General features: G+C 45.4%; 1 protein-coding gene across 2 annotated transcripts in view; it reads left to right on the top strand.

Annotated features, from left to right (window-relative positions):
- The window catches only part of SMARCAD1 (SNF2 related chromatin remodeling ATPase with DExD box 1), a 107,600-nt gene that overhangs the window by 4,673 nt on the left and 82,030 nt on the right, over nt 1-20,897 (top strand). For both annotated transcript variants that reach the window (XM_068129235.2, XM_078784300.1), the window contains exons 2-4: nt 258-580; nt 1,283-1,358; nt 8,771-8,841. In XM_068129235.2, the coding sequence (XP_067985336.2) occupies nt 258-580; nt 1,283-1,358; nt 8,771-8,841 (470 nt within the window). The remainder of the gene's footprint in view (nt 1-257; nt 581-1,282; nt 1,359-8,770; nt 8,842-20,897) is intronic.

Raw genomic sequence — 20,897 nt, 5'->3', positions numbered from 1 at the left:
GCTTGATGCTCAACATTTAAGAGGATAGAATACGGACAAACAACGCTCGGAAGGCAATGGTAAACCACCCAGTAGGACCATTCCCAAGAAACTGCTTCGGTAGCACCAATGCACTGTAAAGTGTATGGTCGGTACATCAAATCAAATATTCAACAGTTTCAAGTATTCTTGCTCATTCATAATATTCTTGCTCATTCATAATATTCTTGCTTATTCATATTGGATTTATTTATTGCTTTCCATTTTGTTGTTGTCAGATGCAGTAATGGTTATATCTGACTCTCCAGAGAGGGAGTCTGCATTTACATCTTGCTTCTCCAGTGAACTGGATCATGGGAAGCATTCACAGGGTGTTGTAAGTGAAGATGAACCTTGCAGGGAAAGGTTGTGCTTAAATAGTAGTGAAGATGAGTGGTGTCAAAGCATGAGAAGGAAAAGGAAGAGAAGAAATGCAGGCCAAGCTGAAACTAACCAAAAAGATGAAAAACACAAAAGTGGGGAGGAAATGCCAGAACTGGAAAAGAGATTGGTCTCTCTTCAAAAGATGTTCCCTGAGATCAGCCCGAAGAAGCTCAAAGAGGTATGGATTTGGAGTGGGTTCTGCAGTTGGAAGGATGCATTTAAAAAATGATGTTGGTGAAGTTTAGTGTTTTTGGAACTGAAGCCTTGATGTTCTGTTTCCTTGCTTGATGCTTTTGGTTAGTTGCTTTTGCTTTTGGTTAGTTGCTTTTGCTTTTGGTTAGTTGACGTAGAGTATTTTATAAAGGATTTTTTTTTTCTCCAAGATTGAGGCTCATGGAAGAGCGAGTTGTCTTGGGGGTATGAACTGACGGATGTGGCAACTGCTGGGCACAATAGGCAAGGATATGAACGAATCGTAAAAGAGAGAGGGAGGATTTAATGGGGGTCATGAATATTTTGTGAATGAATTGGGCGGTGATATAATAAGATGGTGGTCCACTGCCTGCTTGAGGCCCTGGATGATAGAATGCGACAGAACAGCCCTGGGAAGGTGGTGCCACAGTTTGGCGAAGTGAGTAACAAAAAGGTTGTGGATGTGCAGCCAGCCTGTATTAAAACAAACATTTTGACATTTTCCAAGAGTCGCGAAGAACATCTTTTGCTGCATATGCAAAAACGCGTGTCTTTTGTAAAGCCTCTGATTTTTTTTTAATGCAATGTTGAATTTGTGTGATGCTTCTGCTGCTCGATGTTGGTGATTGGTTGATAGCCTGCTCCATATGTTCACCACTTAGCACCTCCCTTTTTACCCCTCCACCAGGTTTCGAAGCAGGCGAGTACGCTGGACGGAGCTGCAGCCTTACTTGTATTGTCTGGGTTCAGACACAAGCACATGGGTAAGTCTTGTGTGCCTCATCTTCCATTGCGTACAACCCGAAAGTGAGAGACAAGCCCAACACAAGTTGCTTTAATCAGGGGCATGTTACAACAACAACATGCATTTTAAAGGCCATTTTCCCTGCTAGAGCGGGGGTTAGCCTTGCGGTCCCCATGACAATCTTCTCCATTTTGCCCTATTTTCTGCATCTCTCCTTGTTAACCCCCTTGCCCGCATTTCTTCTTCCACCATCTTTAGCCAAGTCTTTCTCGGTCTTCCCCATCCTCTGCTTCCTTCTACATTCATTTCCATCACTCTTCTCAACCAGTCACTTTCATCCTTCCTCAACACATGACCAAACCATCTCAACCTGTTCCTCTTCACAGCATCAATCACAGGCTCTATTCCCATCATCTTTCGCAATTCATCATTTGTCTTCCTCTCTCTCAACGATACTCCGCACATCCGTCGAACCATTCGCATTTCCACCCTTTCCAACCTTCGTTGCTGCTCTACGTTCATTACCCATGTCTCGCTCCCATAAATCATAACACTTCTCACACATGCAGCATACACCTTTCCCTTCAGCTTCAACGACACTCCCCTCATCATCAGCCCGCCACTCAGTTCCCGAAACTTCTTCCATGCACATCTCACTCGAGCAACCGTTGCCGAGTCTGATCCACCTTCTCCATTCAGCATGTCTCCGAGGCAGCAAAATGTTTTCACACCTTCCAGCTTCACGCCGTCTCCAAGATCCAACTCAACATCTCCTCCATCTGCAGCTCCCTCTGTGCAAACCTTACACTTGAATGTAGCTGCCACACTGGTTAATGACACTCTCTGACCACTACATTTTTGATGAACCCACTCAGCGCACATTGTACATTGAATGGAGTTCACTCCGACACCCTTCCTACACACAGCACAGGGCCACTTCCCAGTTCTTTCCACCTCACCACATGCTTTACCACTTGCCATCACCTTCGTCTTTCCGATATTCACCTTCAGACCTTTTGTCTCCATACATTCCTTCCACGTGTTCATCTTTTCCTTCAGTCCATCCATACTTTCCGCAATCAACACCAGATCATCTGCATACAACAACTCCCACGGTAAACCCTCCTTTTCGTTCTGAGCCAGCACCTCCATCACAGCTACAAATAGTAGTGGACTTAGTACCGACCCCTGATGCACTCCCACCTTCACCTCAAACTCACCACTGTTCCTGTCCTTCGTCCTTACAGCTGTGCGCGCTCTTTTGTACATTGCCATCACTACTCTGATCAACCATTCCTCCACTCCTAACTTCCTCAATGCCCATGTCAATACTTTGCGTGGTACCCTATCGAATGCTTTCTCCAGATCAACAAACCCAAGAAACAACTCTTCCTCTTCTCCATGTACTTCTCCTGCAACTGCCTCACAATGAAAAGTGCGTCTGTCGTTCCTCTTCCTGGCATGAATCCAAACTGCATTTCGTCGATCTTCACTTTCTTCCTTATCCTCCTCTCCAACACCCTTTCCAATACCTTCATTCCATGCTCCAATAACTTTATCGCTCGGTACGAGCCACACTCCAGAGGGTCACCTTTCTTTCCCCTTGTATAGAGGGATGAGGGTACTCAGTTCCCAATCCACTGGAATGCGGCCTTCCTTCACCACCAGATTACAGATCTCTGTCATTCTCTTCACACCCCAACTTCCTGCTGCCTTCAACATAACTCCCACAACTCCCGTCGGCCCTCCCGCTTTTCTACCCTTCATTGCTTTTATCGCTTCCTCAACGTCCTTCTCAGTTATCTTCTCTGCCGGTCCTAAAACTGGGTTACTCTCTATGTTGCCATCCCATTCATTCTCTGTATTCAACAGCATTTCCATATATCTTTTCCATCTTCCTTTAATTCCATCTGGGTCGACAACCATTTGTCCCACTTCATCCTTCAAGCAACTCACCCCCATCACATCACACCTCTCTTTCGCTATCTGCTTTGCAATCCTGAATACCGCTCTCTGACCCTCTTCCGAATCCAAGCGTTCTCTGAACATTTTCCGACATGCCTCCTGCGCCTTTGCTACCTCTTTCTTTGCAGCCTTCCTGGCTGCCTTATAACTTTCATGCTCTGCTGTTTCTGCTCCCGTACCCTTCACCTTCTGCCACTCCTTGAACTTCTTCCTCTTCACGTCAATCCTCTTTCCAACTTCATCATCCCACCACCATGTTTCCGAGTGCCTCGGTGGTCCTTTTGTCCATCCACATCTCACCAACGGCTCCCAACAGACTAGCTTTCATTGACATCCAACCACTTTCAAGCTCAACCACATCATCCTCGACCCTACTCAGCCTCTCTTTTAATGCCTCCCTTACTGTCACCTCTTTCAACCTCCACACCTTCATTCTCGGTTGGTACTTCACCCGCCGAGCTCTCCTCGCACCTTTCACCCTTACGTCGCAGACAACCAAGTGGTGCTGTGAAACAGCCTCCTCCCCCGGGATCACCTTTGTGTCCCGGAGGTGCCCCCTATCTCGCCTACGCGCCATCAGGTAGTCAACGGTTGTCGTCGACCCACCTGACGTGTATGTAACAAGCTTATTATCCTCTTTCTGGAACTGAGTATTACAAATCAACAAATCGGCTCCATCAGCAAACTCCAAAATCCTTTCACCTTCTCCATTTCTCACACCATATCCGTAACCCCCATGAACTCCGTCAAAACCATCCATACTCCTTCCCACATGTCCATTTAGGTCTCCTCCTACCACAACAACTTCCTCATCTTTCACGTTTTCCATCAGCTTCTCTAACGCACACCTGAACTTGCCCTTTTCCTCATCGCTTCGACCAACCTGCGGAGCATATCCCGAGATGACGTTCACCAAGAGCTTTCCAATCATCATTTTCACCATCATCAACCTATCACTCACTCTAGTCACACTCACCACACTGTCTACAAACTCCTCAGAAAACAGGACACCAACACCATTCACGCCCTCCGGGCACCCTTGCCACACAAACTTGTATTTCTGTCCCTGCCTACCCTTCACCATTCTCACACCACTTCCCTTCCATCTCGTCTCTTGCACACAACATATGTCCACTCTTCTTCTAACCAACACTTCCACCACTTCTCCTGATCTCCCTGTCATTGTCCCTACATTCCATGTCCCAAACCTCATAAACTGATCTCCACTTAGGGCTGTACCCTGCCCATATGTAGTTGTAATTGTCATGGTTCCCTTTTTGAGGCAATGTTTTTATGGCCGGATGCCCTTCCTGACGCCAACCCTCTTAGTCGTCTTTTACGACATGCAGGGATACGGTGTACCTATTCTTATCCAGGGTACACACCGGGAAACGTTTAAAACATGGAAATTCTGGGGGGTTGGGGGGGGGGCATGTTGTTGTTGTTGAGGTTGGGCATGTTGTTGATGGATTTTAAACCTGATGTTAACTTTTCTAGCATCTGGAAATTTTTTTAATAATAAACCACCTTTAGAGGCCATGGAGGCCATCTGGAATATAAAGCATTTATTCATGAGCAATTGCAGTTACAGGCTAAGATGTAATTTGTTGGAAAACCCCAATGTGTGCAAACTTGTATTTTAGGGAAACTCGTACTGGCGCACAATTTTTGTTTACTAGTCCAAAAGATGTGCAGGCAGTTTAAAGAAAATATGCACACATTTTGTTTGGGTTAGAAAATTAAGTGATCTGTATCTCAAGGTTATATACGAGTTATTACCTCGCACATATGAAGTGAATAGCAGGGTTAAGCAATTGATTCATGTCCGCCTGTCCATCCATCTGTCTTGTCAGTTTATGATTGAGGAACAGCTTCTTTAAATCAAATGTTATATTTTGAACGTGAAAAGGAAGACAAGTCTTTGGTTTTATCATACTTGGTCTCTGAATTTGGCCCGATCGCACATGTGCATAGAGTGAGATAAAAAATGTTTATCTTGTCAAAAGGATCGTTTTTAAGGATGTCAAAAAAGACACATACAACAAGCCTGCATCACTAATGTAATGTCTTAGATAGGGTGGTGCAATAGACGCTGCGAAAAATGGCAGTAACTTCCGGAATTAATTTATTTATACGACTTTTACAATCTTTATCTTATTACCCTCGCCAGAGCAGAGGGTATTGCAGTTGAGTCCGTTTGTTTGTTTGGCCGCACAGAATAAGTATGCTTTTCTCTGCAACCGTTGGTCCGATTGACAGGAAATTTTCACCATCAGTGCACCTCCTCCTATATAATTTTTTCATGTTAATTATGATGTCGTAGGTCACGTGGTGCGGTGCCATTTTGGAAAAACAAAAAACGTTGCACCTCTATCTCCGAAAGCATTGCTTAGAAAAAATAGAGACATGGCTCATTGTAAAGAACTCTCCATAGGGAATAACATATGTTAATGATTATGTCATTCCAAACCTGAATTCCAAACCTGCACCAAACCTGGTGTTGGCTTAGCGGTTAGGGTGCCGGCTTGGGATCCTAGGATCTTGGGTTCGAATCTCGGTCGATCGCTGAATTAAAGCCAGGGGGGTTGACTCAGCCTGTCATCCCTCTGAGGTCGGCAAATTTGAGTACCAGCTTGCTGGGATGAATGATCACGGTGTGTACCACGATTTAGAATAGGTACACCGTATCCCTGCGCATCGTAAGAGCGTGACCAAGGGTTGGCGCCAGGAAGGGCATCCGGCCATAAAAACATTGCCTCAAACAGGGAACCATGATTGTCATGGGGCCCGCAAGGCTAACCTCCGCTCCAGCGGGGAAAATGGCCTTAAAACGATCATTCATTCATTCATTCAATGATTGTCATGCTCGCCTCCATTATGACGCCATAATTTGACAAGTACAAAACTTCATCCGATCAGGATGAAATTTCTTGAGCATCATCGAGGGATGAATTGGTGGAGAAAAAGAAGAAGATGACGTCATCGGTCACGTGGTTCGGCCGCCATATTTGTTTTAACACAAAGGCCTTAAAAAACGCTAAAATCCCTTTTTCTCAAACAGCTAAACCGATCGAGGCAAAACATTACATGCATGATCGCACACCCATGACGAACAAAAAGAAGTTCAGTGACCATGACGTCGTAGGTCACATGGTTTGACAGCTATGATTTTTTAAAAGAATAAAACTTTAAAAAGCCACTCCTGCAGAACGGCTGAACAGATCGAACGGAAACTTCACACATATGTTCCCCATACCATTCTGCCCTTGAAGAATTCATACGCCACATGGTTTGGCGGTCATATTGGATTGAACGAAAATCTTTAAAACGATATCTCTTGAACCGCTTCATTGATCGATGTGAAACTTCAAACTGATATAGTAGGCGTAAACTGGAACACGTGTTTAAAATCTCAATATGATTGGTCTTACGGTCTGGTAGCCAGAAGTTGTTATTGTTTAAAGGAGAAGAAACTCTCCTATATTATCTTCTCCGGCCATGAGTTTTCAATTAATATATTTTTATATATTAATTAATAATTTCATCTTTCATCTATTATTAATAATGAAATTATTACTATTAATATATTTTTATTTCATCATTTCATTTTGATGTCATAATTCGACAAGTACAAAACTTCATCCGATGAAGATGAAATTTCTTGAGCATCATCGAGGAATAAATGAGTTTAGAAAACAAACAATGATGACGTCATCGGTCACGTGGTTCGGCCATTATATTTGTCCAAAATGGCCGATAAAAATACATTCCGGCAAGTCCTCGGTCTCTGACCGATTTTTCATTTGTTTGTTTTCTTGTTTGTTTGTCTGGGCGATATCTCAGCCATCATTTGAGCTAGGAAGCTGAAATTTCGGCACAATAGTGAGTAAGTACTTTGTCAAAAATGGTATTTTTTTTGTTTTTTGATTTTGTTTATTTCAATTAATTGATTAGTTACTTAATTATTATCAATTAATTAAGTACTTATATATTTCCTTTCTCTTTTGGGCATTATCTCAGGCATCTTTTGAGTTAGGAAGCTGATATTTGGACATGCCAATGACCAAGTGATTTGGCTGTAAAGGCTATTTTTGATTTTTTGATTAATCAATTACTCGATTAATTATTTAATTATTTGATTTGACTAAATTAATTTTTGTTTTTTTAAGTTACAGATTCGGATGAAATGGTGGTGGTGTAGGTGTTCTTTTAGCCAATTGAATAATTACTTAATTATTTTATGATTATTATTTATTTATTTTCATTATTAATCATTTATTTATTTTCTTTCTCATCTGGGCAATATCTCTGGCACCTTTTGAGCTAGGAAGCTGATATTTAGACACGACAGTGACCAAGTGGTGTGGCTATAAAGGATATTTTTGATTAATTGATTAATTGATTAATCAATTAATCGATTAATTATTTATTGATTAATCAAGTAATTATTTAATTTTTTCGATTAATGACTTATTTAATTACATTTCAATAAGTTACAGCTTCGGATGAAGCACTGGTGGTTTAGTAGGTAAGCTATTAGCCAATTGATTAAGAAAATATTGTATTGTCATTATTTGTTGATTTTAATTATGCAATTAATCGATCAATTATTGTTCACCTCTCCCTCCCAATACAGTCTATATGAGCTGCACGGCGGTACTGCCGGGCGCCTAAGGCGCCCCGGCAATGCCGCGCTGGAGGATATTTATTTATTTGGCTTGGGGGCGGTGTACTTTGAATGTATCTGTAATTGTTTTTTTTATTTCCATTATCGTTAAAATCATTTTTTTGCAATTGAAATAACACTGCGTTGGGTATCATGTTCTTTCAACTCTAGTTCTGCTCGAGCGTTACCACACAAAGGTGGGATTTTTGTGTTTATTTGTGTATAAACACAAATGACCACACAATAATCATGCGATGTAGCGGCTTGTTGAGCATGTGGCCCATGTTTGCTTTGCGATGCAGAGAAAACCTTAGAATGGCATGGCGATTGCGCATACTGCACAACACTTATCGTAGCAGATGGCTTCGGCTAACTGCAGCACGAAAATGGCGAGTGTATTATTTAGTTGGGTTATAATTGTGGGTGGAGCCAGGCCAGTTCTCCAGCCAATGGGTGTAAGACAGCTCAGATAATTAGATATGCTGGCCTTTGCCTGTGTTATGTCACGTGATAGCTGTTAGCCAATCAGATTGTATATAAATAAAAACAGGGCAAGTGGCCTTTGAAGGCTGAGGTGGTGGATGAAAATACTCTTAGGACAATCCTCGGGTTGGACTTGGTCTCTGTGCCAGATGTGGTGGTTGGCCCAGAAGTCTTTGCAGAAAACACTGAACATACAGACAGACAGTTTAAAAAACAGATGACCAATTTTATTTTTTAGATGTTCTAAATATTTAAATTGTGCAAGGTGTGAAAATGTATGTTTTGAATGCTACATTAACAGTGCCGTGTCTTTTTAGGACAGAAAAGTTTAAATGAGAGCACCACCTCATCTCCTTTCCCAGTCTGCAAAAGAGAACGACGACCACAGGTACAACATCCTTTTTGGTAAAAAAAAAATATATATATATTTTTAAAAAGCTGATACTCTTGGTCTCTCGCCTTTTTGGTGGTATACAACAACATGCATTTTAAGGCCATTTTCGTTGCTAGAGCGGGGGTTAGCCTTGCGGTCCCCATGACAATCTTCTCCATTTTGCCCTATTTTCTGCATCTCTCCTTGTTAACCCCCTTGCCCGCATTTCTTCTTCCACCATCTTTAGCCAAGTCTTTCTCGGTCTTCCCCGTCCTCTACTTCCTTCTACATTAACTTCCATCACTCTTCTCAACCAGTCACTTTCATCCTTCCTCAACACATGACCAAACCATCTCAACCTGTTCCTCTTCACAGCATCAATCACAGGCAATATTCCCATCATCTTTTGCAATTCATCATTTGTCTTCCTCTCTCTCAACGATACTCCGCACATCCATCGAACCATTCGCATTTCCACCCTTTCCAGCCTTCGTTGCTGCTCTACGTTCATTACCCATGTCTCGCTCCCATAAATCATAACACTTCTCACACATGCAGCATACACCTTTCCCTTCAGCTTCAGCGACACTCTCCTCCTCATCAGCACGCCACTCAGTTCCCGAAACTTCTTCCATGCACATCTCACTCAAGCAACCGTTGCCGAGTCTGATCCACCTTCTCCATTCAGCATGTCTCCGAGGTAGCAAAATGTTTTCACACCTTCCAGCTTCACGCCGTCTCCAAGGTCCAACTCAACATTTCCTCCATCTGCAGCTCCCTCTGTGCACACCTTACATTTGAATGTAGCTGCCACACTGGTAAATGACCCTCTCAGACCACTACATTTTTGATGAACCCACTCAGCGCACATTGTACATTGAATGGAGTTCACTCCGACACCCTTCCTGCACACAGCACATGGCCACTTCCCAGTTCTTTCCACCTCACCACATGCTTTACCACTTGCCATCACTTTCGTCTTTCCGATATTCACCTTCAGACCTTTTGTCTCCATACATTCCTTCCACTTGTTCATCTTTTCCTTCAGTCCATCCATACTTTCCGCAATCAACACCAGATCATCTGCATACAACAACTCCCACGGTAAACCTTCCTTTACGTTCTGAGTCAGCACCTCCATCACAGCTACAAATAGTAGTGGTCTTAGTACGGACCCCTGATGCACTCCCACCTTCACCTCAAACTCACCACTGCTCCCGTCCTTCGTCCTTACAGCTGTGCGCGCTCTTTTGTACATTGCCATCACTACTCTGATCAACCATTCCTCCACTCCTAACTTCCTCAATACCCATGTCAATACTTTGCGTAGAACCCTATCGAATGCTTTCTCCAGATCAACAAACCCAAAAAACAACTTCTTCCCCTTATCCATGTACTTCTCCTGCAACTGCCTCACAATGAAAAGCGCGTCTGTCGTTCCTCTTCCTGGCATAAATCCAAACTGCATTTCGTCGATCTTCACTTTCTTCCTTTTCCTCCTCTCCAACACCCTTTCCAATACCTTCATTCCATGCTCCAATAACTTTATCGCTCGGTACGAGCCACACTCCAGAGGGTCACCTTTCCCCTTGTATAGAGGGACGAGGGTACTCAGTTCCCAATGCACTGGAATGCGGCCTTCTTTCACCACCAGATTACAGATCTCTGTCATTCTCTTCACACCCCAACTTCCTGCTGCCTTCAACATATCTCCCACAACTCCCGTTGGCCCTCCGGCTTTTCCACTCTTCATTGCTTTTATCGCTTCCTCAACTTCCTTCTCAGTTATCTTCTCTGCCGGTCCTAAAACTGGGTTACTCTCTATGTTGCCATCCCATTCATTCTCTGTATTCAACAGCATTTCCATATATCTTTTCCATCTTCCTTTGATTCCATCTGGGTGCACAACGATTTGTCCCACTTCATCCTTCAAGCAACTCACCCCCATCACATCACACCTCTCTTTCGCTATCTGCTTTGCAATCCTGAATACTGCTTTCTGACCCTCTTCCGAATCCAAGCGTTCTCCGAACATTTTCCTACATGCCTCCTGCGCCTTTGCTACCTCTTTCTTCGCAGCCTTCCTGGCTGCCTTATAACTTTCATGCTCTGCTGTTCTGCTCCCGTACCCTTCGCCTTCTGCCACACCTTGAACTTCTTCCTCTTCTCGTCAATCCTCTTTCCAACTTCAACATCCCACCACCATGTTTCCGAGTGCCTCGGTGGTCCTTTTGTCCATCCACATACCTCACCAACGGCTCCCAACAGACGAGCTTTCATTGACATCCAACCACTTTCAAGCTCAACCACATCATCCTCTACCCTACTCAGCCTCTCTTTTAATGCCTCCCTTACTGTCACGTCTTTCAACCTCCACACCTTCATTCTCGGTTGGTACTTCACCCGCCGAGCTCTCCTTGCACCTTTCACCCTTATGTCGCAGACAACCAAGTGGTGCTGTGAAACAGCCTCCTCCCCCGGGATCACCTTTGTGTCCCGGAGGTGCCCCCTATCTCGCCTATGCACCATCAGGTAGTCAACGGTTGTCGTCGACCCACCTGGCGTGTATGTAACAAGCTTATTATCCTCTTTCTGGAACTGAGTATTACAAATCAACAAATCAGCTCCATCAGCAAACTCCAAAATCCTTTCACCTTCTCCATTTCTCACACCACATCCGTAACCCCCATGAACTCCCTCAAAACCATCCATACTCCTTCCCACATGTCCATTCAGGTCTCCTCCCACCACAACAACTTCCTCATCTTTCACGTTTTCCATCAGCTTCTCTATCGCACACCAGAACTTGTCCTTCTCTTCATCGCTTCGACCAACCTGCGGAGCATATCCCGAGATGACGTTCACCAAGAGCTTTCCAATCATCATTTTCACCATCATCAACCTATCACTCACTCTAGTCACACTCACCACACTGTCTACAAACTCCTCAGAAAACAGGACACCAACACCATTCACGCCCTCCGGGCACCCTTGCCACACAAACCTTTTGGTGGTATGGGGAATGTAATATATGAAAGATAAATCCTGAACGTTTTTTTTTTTTTTTTTTGAAATATCACGTTTTCAAACCACATTACTGAGATGGTTGCCAAGACAATATAATTTAGCCAATCACAGACGTGATGTAATCAGCTTGTGATAATATCATGAGCAATAGATATCTGCAACATGAAAGCTAAATGTTCAACGGTTTTTGAAATATGTACAAAAACGTAATGGACAGATGATCAGTCAGTCAGACCTCATTTTCACGTCCCCCATCTCCGACCTTCGCATGGGCGTGGGGAACAAACAAATGTGGATCGGAGTAAAGCTTCTATGGTGAGATGGGTTATAACATATAGTGCGAGTCATGATTAGTCTTGTGGCTTGATGCTGCAGCTGCAGTTTCCACACTTCTTGCTGTCATGCCATTCACATGAGGGCAATTTGGCTCAGGGTCTAACAGCCTACCTGGTCTTCTAAAAAGTCTTTAATGTTTGCAAAGGATTGTTTAGGTGTTTTTGCCATCCCTGCCCCCCCCCCCCGCCCCCCACCAACCTCCCCGGTTCAGGCATTCTACAAATATCTCGGGTGCTGGGTGGTTTGGACATAAATCTCTGTCATTCGACACGGTCTGGCAACCTACGGAGGTTGCCAATTTCGACCTGTGGTATACAAGTATTTCTGTGACTTCCTCCGCTCACTGTCAAAACGTTGCTATCAGTCAACTGCCATCTGCTTGGAAATCAGCCAACATCACCGCTTTGCACAAAAAAGGTGCAAAAACAGATCCTAGCAACTACAGACCAATCAGCCTTCTCCCAATTATCAGCAAAGTCATGGAATCCATCATTGCTTCGGATATGAAATCTTTCCTCTTCTCCAATGGCTTGATCTCTGATCATCAATTTGGTTTCAGACCAGGTCACTCTACTCTGGACATGCTGCTTCTGCTGTCTCAACAATGGATGGAGGTCCTCAATGCCAAACAGGAAATTAGAGCTGTCTCCCTCGACATATCACGTGCCTTCGACACGGTCTGGCACCCCGCTCTGCTCACCAAACTCTCCTCCTTTGGTATCCATGGAAATCTCCACGCATGGCTGGCGGACTTCCTCTCTAGTCGTCGTCAACGTGTGGCCCTGAATGGGTTTCTCTCATCTCCTCTTCCTGTTCAGGCTGGAGTTCCCCAAGGCAGTGTTCTGGGCCCCGTGCTTTTTCTGGTCTTCATCAATGATCTCTCTGACTCTCTCGAAAATCCTCTCTATCTCTTTGCTGATGACTCCACTCTCTGCCGCTCCATTCCTCTTCCCTCAGATCGGCAGTCTGCTGCCTCCTCACTCTCTGAAGACCTGGACAAAATCACAGACTGGTCAAACAAGTGGAACATGTCTTTCAATCCTGACAAATCTCACACTCTTACTATGTCTCTCCGAAAAGATCGACTGGACAACCCTCCCATCTACTTTCTCAACAATCCTCTCCAAGAAGTTCTGTCGCTCAAGATTTTGGGTCTCACTATCTGCCATGATCTTTCTTGGGAAAACCACATTTCCAAGCTGGCCTCCAAAGCCAGTCGCCGACTGGGCATCCTCCGTCGTGCGAAGTCCTTCCTCGGCACACCTGAGCTCCTCACCACATACAAGGCTTTCATCCGCAGCTCAATGGAATAATGTTCTCCCCTATGGGCCGGTGCTCCTGCCTCACACCTAGCTCGGCTTCACGCTATTGAAACCAAAGCTTTCAGAATTATTGGAATCTCCCGCGATGAATCTATCTCTGAGGGCCTTTCACTCACTCACCGCAGGCAGGTAGGTGGTCTTTCTGTCTTCTACCGACTCCTCTCCGGCCTTGCACCCCCAGCTCTCTCTGTGCTCTGTCCCCCAAATATTCCTACAGGTCGCACAAGATCTGCCAGCAACCCTCTGATGGTTAAACTGCCGAAATCTCGGCTCTCTGCTCACCTTCACTCTTTCATTCCTCTTTTCTCCCGCCTCTGGAACAAACTCCCTCACTCCCTTCAATCCCACTCCTCCCTCCAGGTCTTTAAAACAGCTGTTCACCACCATCTCTTATCTTCCCCCATCCAAAACCTTGATCTTTTCTACCCCCGCTAATTCACCCCAGATCCACCTTGTTTGAAATTCCAACTTCTTTCCTGGAAGTCCTGGCAGTGTCCATATGTTTTATACCTCTCCCACCGCCCCCTTCCCATGCCCCCCCCCCCCCCCCAAAGCCCTCGCCCTCTCTCAGATCTCTCGATGTCTCCATGTCTCTCAGTCCCTGCTCTCAAATGTTGTGTTTGTGTCCTTCCCCCTCTCTCCCCATCTTGTCTACCGCTCCCGATGTTATATGTTTTATGTGTCGGTTTGTCTTTCTGTGTGATTAATGTTCGCTCTTTCACGAGCCTCGATCTTGTATACAAAAAAAAACAAAAAAAACAAAAAAAAACAAAATGGAACCCTCTCTTCCCCTCTCCCAGTGGATGCTGGAATGCCCCAAGGCAGTGTTGGGCCCAGTCCTGTTGCTCGTATACATAACTTCCCATGAAGAGCCTCTTCCATTTTGCAGACTACTCCACCCTGTTGTGCAGTACCCCATCCACTGATAGGCAGACAGCACCTGTCACTTTGCTGATCTGAACATTACTAGATGTTGGCCTGATATATGGAACACGTTCTTCAATCCTGCAAATTCTATCTCGCCATGTCTCACCGGAAGAATTGCCAACGAACCCACCAAACATTTCCATTGTCAGCCACTGAAAAAGGTCCAGTCTCTTGAACGTTTTTGCCTCACTATCACCCTTGACCTCTCTTGGGCAAACCGTTGAGAAATATTTGCCTCAAGCCAGCTGCAAACTGGACATCCTCTATCATTCCAAATTTTTTCCTTACAATCAGAATTACCCACTCTATAAGGCCTTTGTCCATACATATGCCAGTGGAGTACTGCTCTCCCCCTATGACTGGGGCCACAGTATTGCATATCTGTCACTCCTGGATTTTATACAAGGTGGACGGAGGTTATGTTTTCACCCCTGTCTGTTTGTTTGTCTGACTGTGAGCAGAATATCTCAAAAAGTTATGGACGGATTCTGACAAAATGTGGTGAATAGGTTTCGGTAGGTGACAATAACAACAACAACAACAACAACATGCATTTTAAAGGCCATTTTCCCTGCTAGAGCGGGGGTTAGCCTTGCGGTCCCCATGACAATCTTCTCCATTTTGCCCTATTTTCTGCATCTCTCCTTGTTAACCCCCTTGCCCACATTTCTTCTTCCACCATCTTTAGCCAAGTCTTTTTCAGTCTTCCCTGTCCTCTGCTTCCTTCTACATTCATTTCCATCACTCTTCTCAACCAGTCACTTTCATCCTTCCTCAACACATGACCAAACCATCTCAACCTGTTCCTCTTCACAGCATCAATCACAGGCTCTATTCCCATCATCTTTCGCAATTCATCATTTGTCTTCCTCTCTCTCTCAACGATACTCCACACATCCACCGAACCATTCGCATTTCCACCCTTTCCAACCTTCGTTGCTGCTCTACGTTCATTACCCATGTCTCGCTCCCATAAATCATAACACTTCTCACACATGCAGCATACACCTTTCCCTTCAGCTTCAACGACACTCCCCTCATCATCAGCACGCCACCCAGTTCCCGAAACTTCTTCCATGCACATCTCACTCGAGCAACCGTTGCCGAGTCTGATCCACCTTCTCCATTCAGCATGTCTCCGAGGTAGCAAAATGTTTTCACACCTTCCAGCTTCACGCCGTCTCCAAGTTCCAACTCAACATTTCCTCCATCTGCAGCTCCCTCTGTGCACACCTTACATTTGAATGTAGCTGCCACACTGGTTAATGACCCTCTCAGACCACTACATTTTTGATGAACCCACTCAGCGCACATTGTACATTGAATGGAGTTCACTCCGACACCCTTCCTACACACAGCACAGGGCCACTTCCCAGTTCTTTCAACCTCACCACATGCTTTACCACTTGCCATCACCTTCGTCTTTCCGATATTCACCTTCAGACCTTTTGTCTCCATACATTCCTTCCACGTGTTCATCTTTTCCTTCAGTCCATCCATACTTTCCGCAATCAACGCCAGATCATCTGCATACAACAACTCCCACGGTAAACCCTCCTTTATGTTCTGAGCCAGCACCTCCATCACAGCTACAAATAGTAGTGGACTTAGTACCGACCCCTGATGCACTCCCACCTTCACCTCAAACTCACCACTGTTCCCGTCCTTCGTCCTTACAGCTGTGCGCGCTCTTTTGTACATTGCCATCACTACTCTGATCAACCATTCCTCCACTCCTAACTTCCTCAATGCCCATGTCAATACTTTGCGTGGTACCCTATCGAATGCTTTCTCCAGATCAACAAACCCAAGAAACAACTTCTTCCTCTTCTCCATGTACTTCTCCTGCAACTGCCTCACAATGAAAAGCACGTCTGTCGTTCCTCTTCCTGGCATGAATCCAAACTGCATTTCGTCGATCTTCACTTTCTTCCTTATCCTCCTCTCCAACACCCTTTCCAATACCTTCATTCCATGCTCCAATAACTTTATCGCTCGGTACGAGCCACACTCCAGAGGGTCACCTTTCCCCTTGTATAGAGGGATGAGGGTACTCAGTTCCCAATCCACTGGAATGCGGCCTTCTTTCACCACCAGATTACAGATCTCTGTCATTCTCTTCACACCCCAACTTCCTGCTGCCTTCAACATATCTCCCACAACTCCCGTCGGCCCTCCCGCTTTTCTACCCTTCATTGCTTTTATCGCTTCCTCAACTTCCTTCTCAGTTATCTTCTCTGCCGGTCCTAAAACAGGGTTACTCTCTATGTTGCCATCCCATTCATTCTCTGTATTCAACAGCATTTCCATATATCTTTTCCATCTTCCTTTAATTCCATCTGGGTCGACAACGATTTGTCCCACTTCATCCTTCAAGCAACTCACCCCCATCACATCACACCTCTCTTTCGCTATCTGCTTTGCAATCCTGAATACCGCTCTCTGACCCTCTTCCGAATCCAAGCGTTCTCCGAACATTTTCCTACATGCCTCCTGCGCCTTTGCTACCTCTTTCTTTGCAGCCTTCTTGGCTGCCTTATAACTTTCATGCTCTGCTGTTTCTGCTCCCGTACCCTTCGCCTTCTGCCACTCCTTGAACTTCTTCCTCTTCTCGTCAAGCCTCTTTCCAACTTCATCATCCCACCACCATGTTTCCGAGTGCCTCGGTGGTCCTTTTGTCCATCCACATACCTCACCAACGGCTCCCAACAGGCAAGCTTTCATTGACATCCAACCACTTTCAAGCTCAACCACATCATCCTCGACCCTACTCAGCCTCTCTTTTAATGCCTCCCTTACTGTCACCTCTTTCAACCTCCACACCTTCATTCTCGGTTGGTACTTCACCCGCCGAGCTCTCCTCGCACCTTTCACCCTTACGTCGCAGACAACCAAGGGGTGCTGTGAAACAGCCTCCTCCCCCGGGATCACCTTTGTGTCCCGGAGGTGCCCCTATCTCGCCTACGCACCATCAGGTAGTCAACGGTTGTCGTCGACCCACCTGACGTGTATGTAACAAGCTTATTATCCTCTTTCTGGAACTGAGTATTACAAATCAACAAATCAGCTCCATCAGCAAACTCCAAAATCCTTTCACCTTCTCCATTTCTCACACCATATCCGTAACCCCCATGAACTCCGTCAAAACCATCCATACTCCTTCCCACATGTCCATTTAGGTCTCCTCCTACCACAACAACTTCCTCATCTTTCACGTTTTCCATCAGCTTCTCTATCGCACACCAGAACTTGTCCTTTTCTTCATCGCTTCGACCAACCTGCGGAGCATATCCCGAGATGACGTTCACCAAGAGCTTTCCAATCATCATTTTCACCATCATCAACCTATCACTCACTCTAGTCACACTCACCGCACTGTCTACAAACTCCTCAGAAAACAGGACACCAACACCATTCACGCCCTCCGGGCACCCTTGCCACACAAACTTGTATTTCTGTCCCTGCCTACCCTTCACCATTCTCACACCACTTCCCTTCCATCTCGTCTTGCACACAACATATGTCCACTCTTCTTCTGACCAATACTTCCACCACTTCTCCTGATCTCCCTGTCATTGTCCCTACATTCCATGTCCCAAACCTCAGAAACCGATCTCCACTTCGGGCTGTACCCTGCCCATATGTAGTTGTAATTGTCATGGTTCCCTTTTTGAGGCAATGTTTTTTTTTATGGCCGGATGCCCTTCCTGACGCCAACCCTCTTAGTCGTCTCTTACGACACGCAGGGATACGGTGTACCTATTCTTATCCAGGGTACACACCGGGAAACGTTTAAAACATGGAAATTCTGGGGGGTGGGGGGGGGGGGGGGGGTGGTGTCAAGGGAAAGATAAAATGAAAATAAACCCCTTCAGCCGGCACTTAGCTTGGCGTCCCAAAGAGTACTTTCAGGAGCTTGGCGGCTGTTGAAACTGGGGTAGCCACTCATGCGGGAAGTGGTCCAAAATGGCGATAGGTGACAATAACAAGCTGATTAGATTTTGGTTTAGGCCCAGTTCCAGATCTGGTCCATTAGAGGGATACAAGACGTGAATTGTTCAGCCTGGTTCGACCGAGTGCTGTTCTCATTTTCATTTTTTATGCCTCTGCCGCCAAAGTCGCTGGAGGCATATTTATTTTTAAACCTCTTCGTTTCTGGTTTGGCTTCTGCTTTGTCAGCCATCATACTTTTCCCAACAACTCCAACAATTTTTTTTTTTTTTTTTTTTGTATACAAGATCGAGGCTCATGAAAGAGCTAACATTAATCACACAAAAAGTCAAACCGACACACAAAACACAAAATAAGGGGAGCGGTTGACAAGATGGGGAGAGAGGGGTAAGGACACAAACACAATATTTGAGAGCAGGGACATCGAGAGAACTGTGGGAGGGAGAGGGCTTGGGGGGAGGTGGGATAGGTATAAAATATATGGACACTGCAAAGACTTCCAGGAAAGAAATTGGAATTTCGAAAAAGTGTATCTGGGGTGAATTAGCAGGGGTAGAAAAGATCAAGGTTTTGGATGGGGGAAGATAAGAGATGGTGGTGAACAGCTGTTTTAAAGACCTGGAGGGAGGAGTGGGATTGAAGGGAGTGGGGGAGTTTGTTCCAGAGGCGGGAGAAAAGGGGAATGAAAGAGTGAAGGTGAGCAGAGAGCCTAGATTTTGGCAGTTTAACTATAAGAGGGTTGCTGGCAGATCTTGTGTGACCTGTAGGAATATTTGGGGGACAGAGCACAGAGAGAGCTGGGGGGGCAAAGCCGGAGAGGAGTCGGTAGAAGACAGAAAGACCACCAACCTGCCTGCGGTGAGTGAGTGAAAGGCCCTCGGAGTTAACTTCATCGCAGGAGATTCCAATGATTCTGAAAGCTTTGGCTTCAACAGCGTGAAGCCGAGCTAGGTGTGAGGCAGGAGCACCGGCCCAGAGGGGGGAACAGTATTCCATTGAGCTGTGGATGAAAGCCTTGTATGTGGTGAGGAGCTCAGGTGAGCCAAGGAAGGACTTCGCACGACGGAGGATGCCCAGTCGGCGACTGGCTTTGGAGGCCAGCTTGGAAATGTGGTTTTCCCAAGAAAGATTATGGCAGATAGTGAGACCCAAAAGCTTGAGCGACAGAACTTCTTGGAGAGGATTATTGAGAAAGTAGATGGGAGGGTTTTCCAGTCGGTCTTTTCGGAGAGACATCGCAAGAGTGTGAGATTTGTCAGGATTGAAAGACATGCTACACTTGTTTGATCAGTCTGTGATTTTGTCCAGGTCTGCAGAGAGTGAGGAGGCTGCAGGCTGCCGATCTGAGGGATGAGGAATGGAGCGGCAGAGTGGAGTCATCAGCAAAGAGAAGGAGAGGATTTTCCAGAGAGTCGGAGAGATCATTGATGAAGACCAGAAAAAGCACAGGGCCAAGAACACTACCTTGGGGAACTCCAGCCAGAACAGGACGGGCGATGAGAGAAATCCATTCAAGGCCACACGTTGATTACGACCAGAGAGGAAGTCCGCAAGCCAAGCGTGGGGATTTCCATAGACACCATAGGAGGAGAGTTTGGTGATCAGAGCTGGATGCCAGACCATATCAAAGGCACGTGATATGTCGAGGGAGACGGCTCTGATTTCCTGTTTGGCATTGACGACCTCCATCCATTGTTGAGACAGCAGAAGCAACATGTCCAGAGTAGAATGACCTGGTCTGAATCCAAATTGATGATCGGAGATCAAGCTATTGGAGAAGAGGAAGGATTTGATATCCGAAGCAATGATGGATTCCATGACTTTGCTGATAATTGGGAGCAGGCTGATTGGTCTGTAGTTGCAAGGCTCTGTTTTTGCACCTTTTTTGTGTAAAGCAGTAATGTTTGCTGATTTCCAAGATGCTGGCAGATGACCTTGAGCAAAAGAGAGGGTGAAAAGAACAGAGAGAGGGTGAGATAGTAGTTATATTATATTATAGTATTATATAATAGTTATATTATATTATAGCAGAGGCCGTGAAGAGAATGAAAGAGATCTGCAATCTGGTGGTGAAAGAAGGCCGCATTCCAGTGGATTTGGAACTGAGTACCCTCGCCCCTCTATACAAGGGAAAAGGTGACCCTCTGGAGTGTGGCTCGTACCGAGCGATAAAGTTATTGGAGCATGGAATGAAGGTATTGGAAAGGGTGTTGGAGAGGAGGATAAGGAAGAAGGTGAAGATTGACGAAATGCAGTTTGGATTTATGCCAGGAAGAGGAACGACAGACGCGCTCTTTATTGTGAGGCAGTTGCAGGAGAAGTACATGGAGAAGAGGAAGAAGTTGTTTCTTGGGTTTGTTGATCTGGAGAAAGCATTCGATAGGGTTCCACGCGAAGTATTGACATGGGCATTGAGAAAGTTAGGAGTGGAGGAATGGTTGAGCAGAGTAGTGATGGCAATGTACAAAAGAGCGTGCACAGCTGTAAGGACGAAGGACGGGAACAGTG

The sequence above is a fragment of the Myxine glutinosa genome, chromosome 9 (assembly GCF_964187855.1).
Source record: "Myxine glutinosa chromosome 9, kmMyxGlut1.1, whole genome shotgun sequence".
NCBI classification, from domain to species: Eukaryota; Metazoa; Chordata; class Myxini; order Myxiniformes; family Myxinidae; genus Myxine; species Myxine glutinosa.
This window is presented reverse-complemented; position numbering and strand designations above follow the sequence as displayed.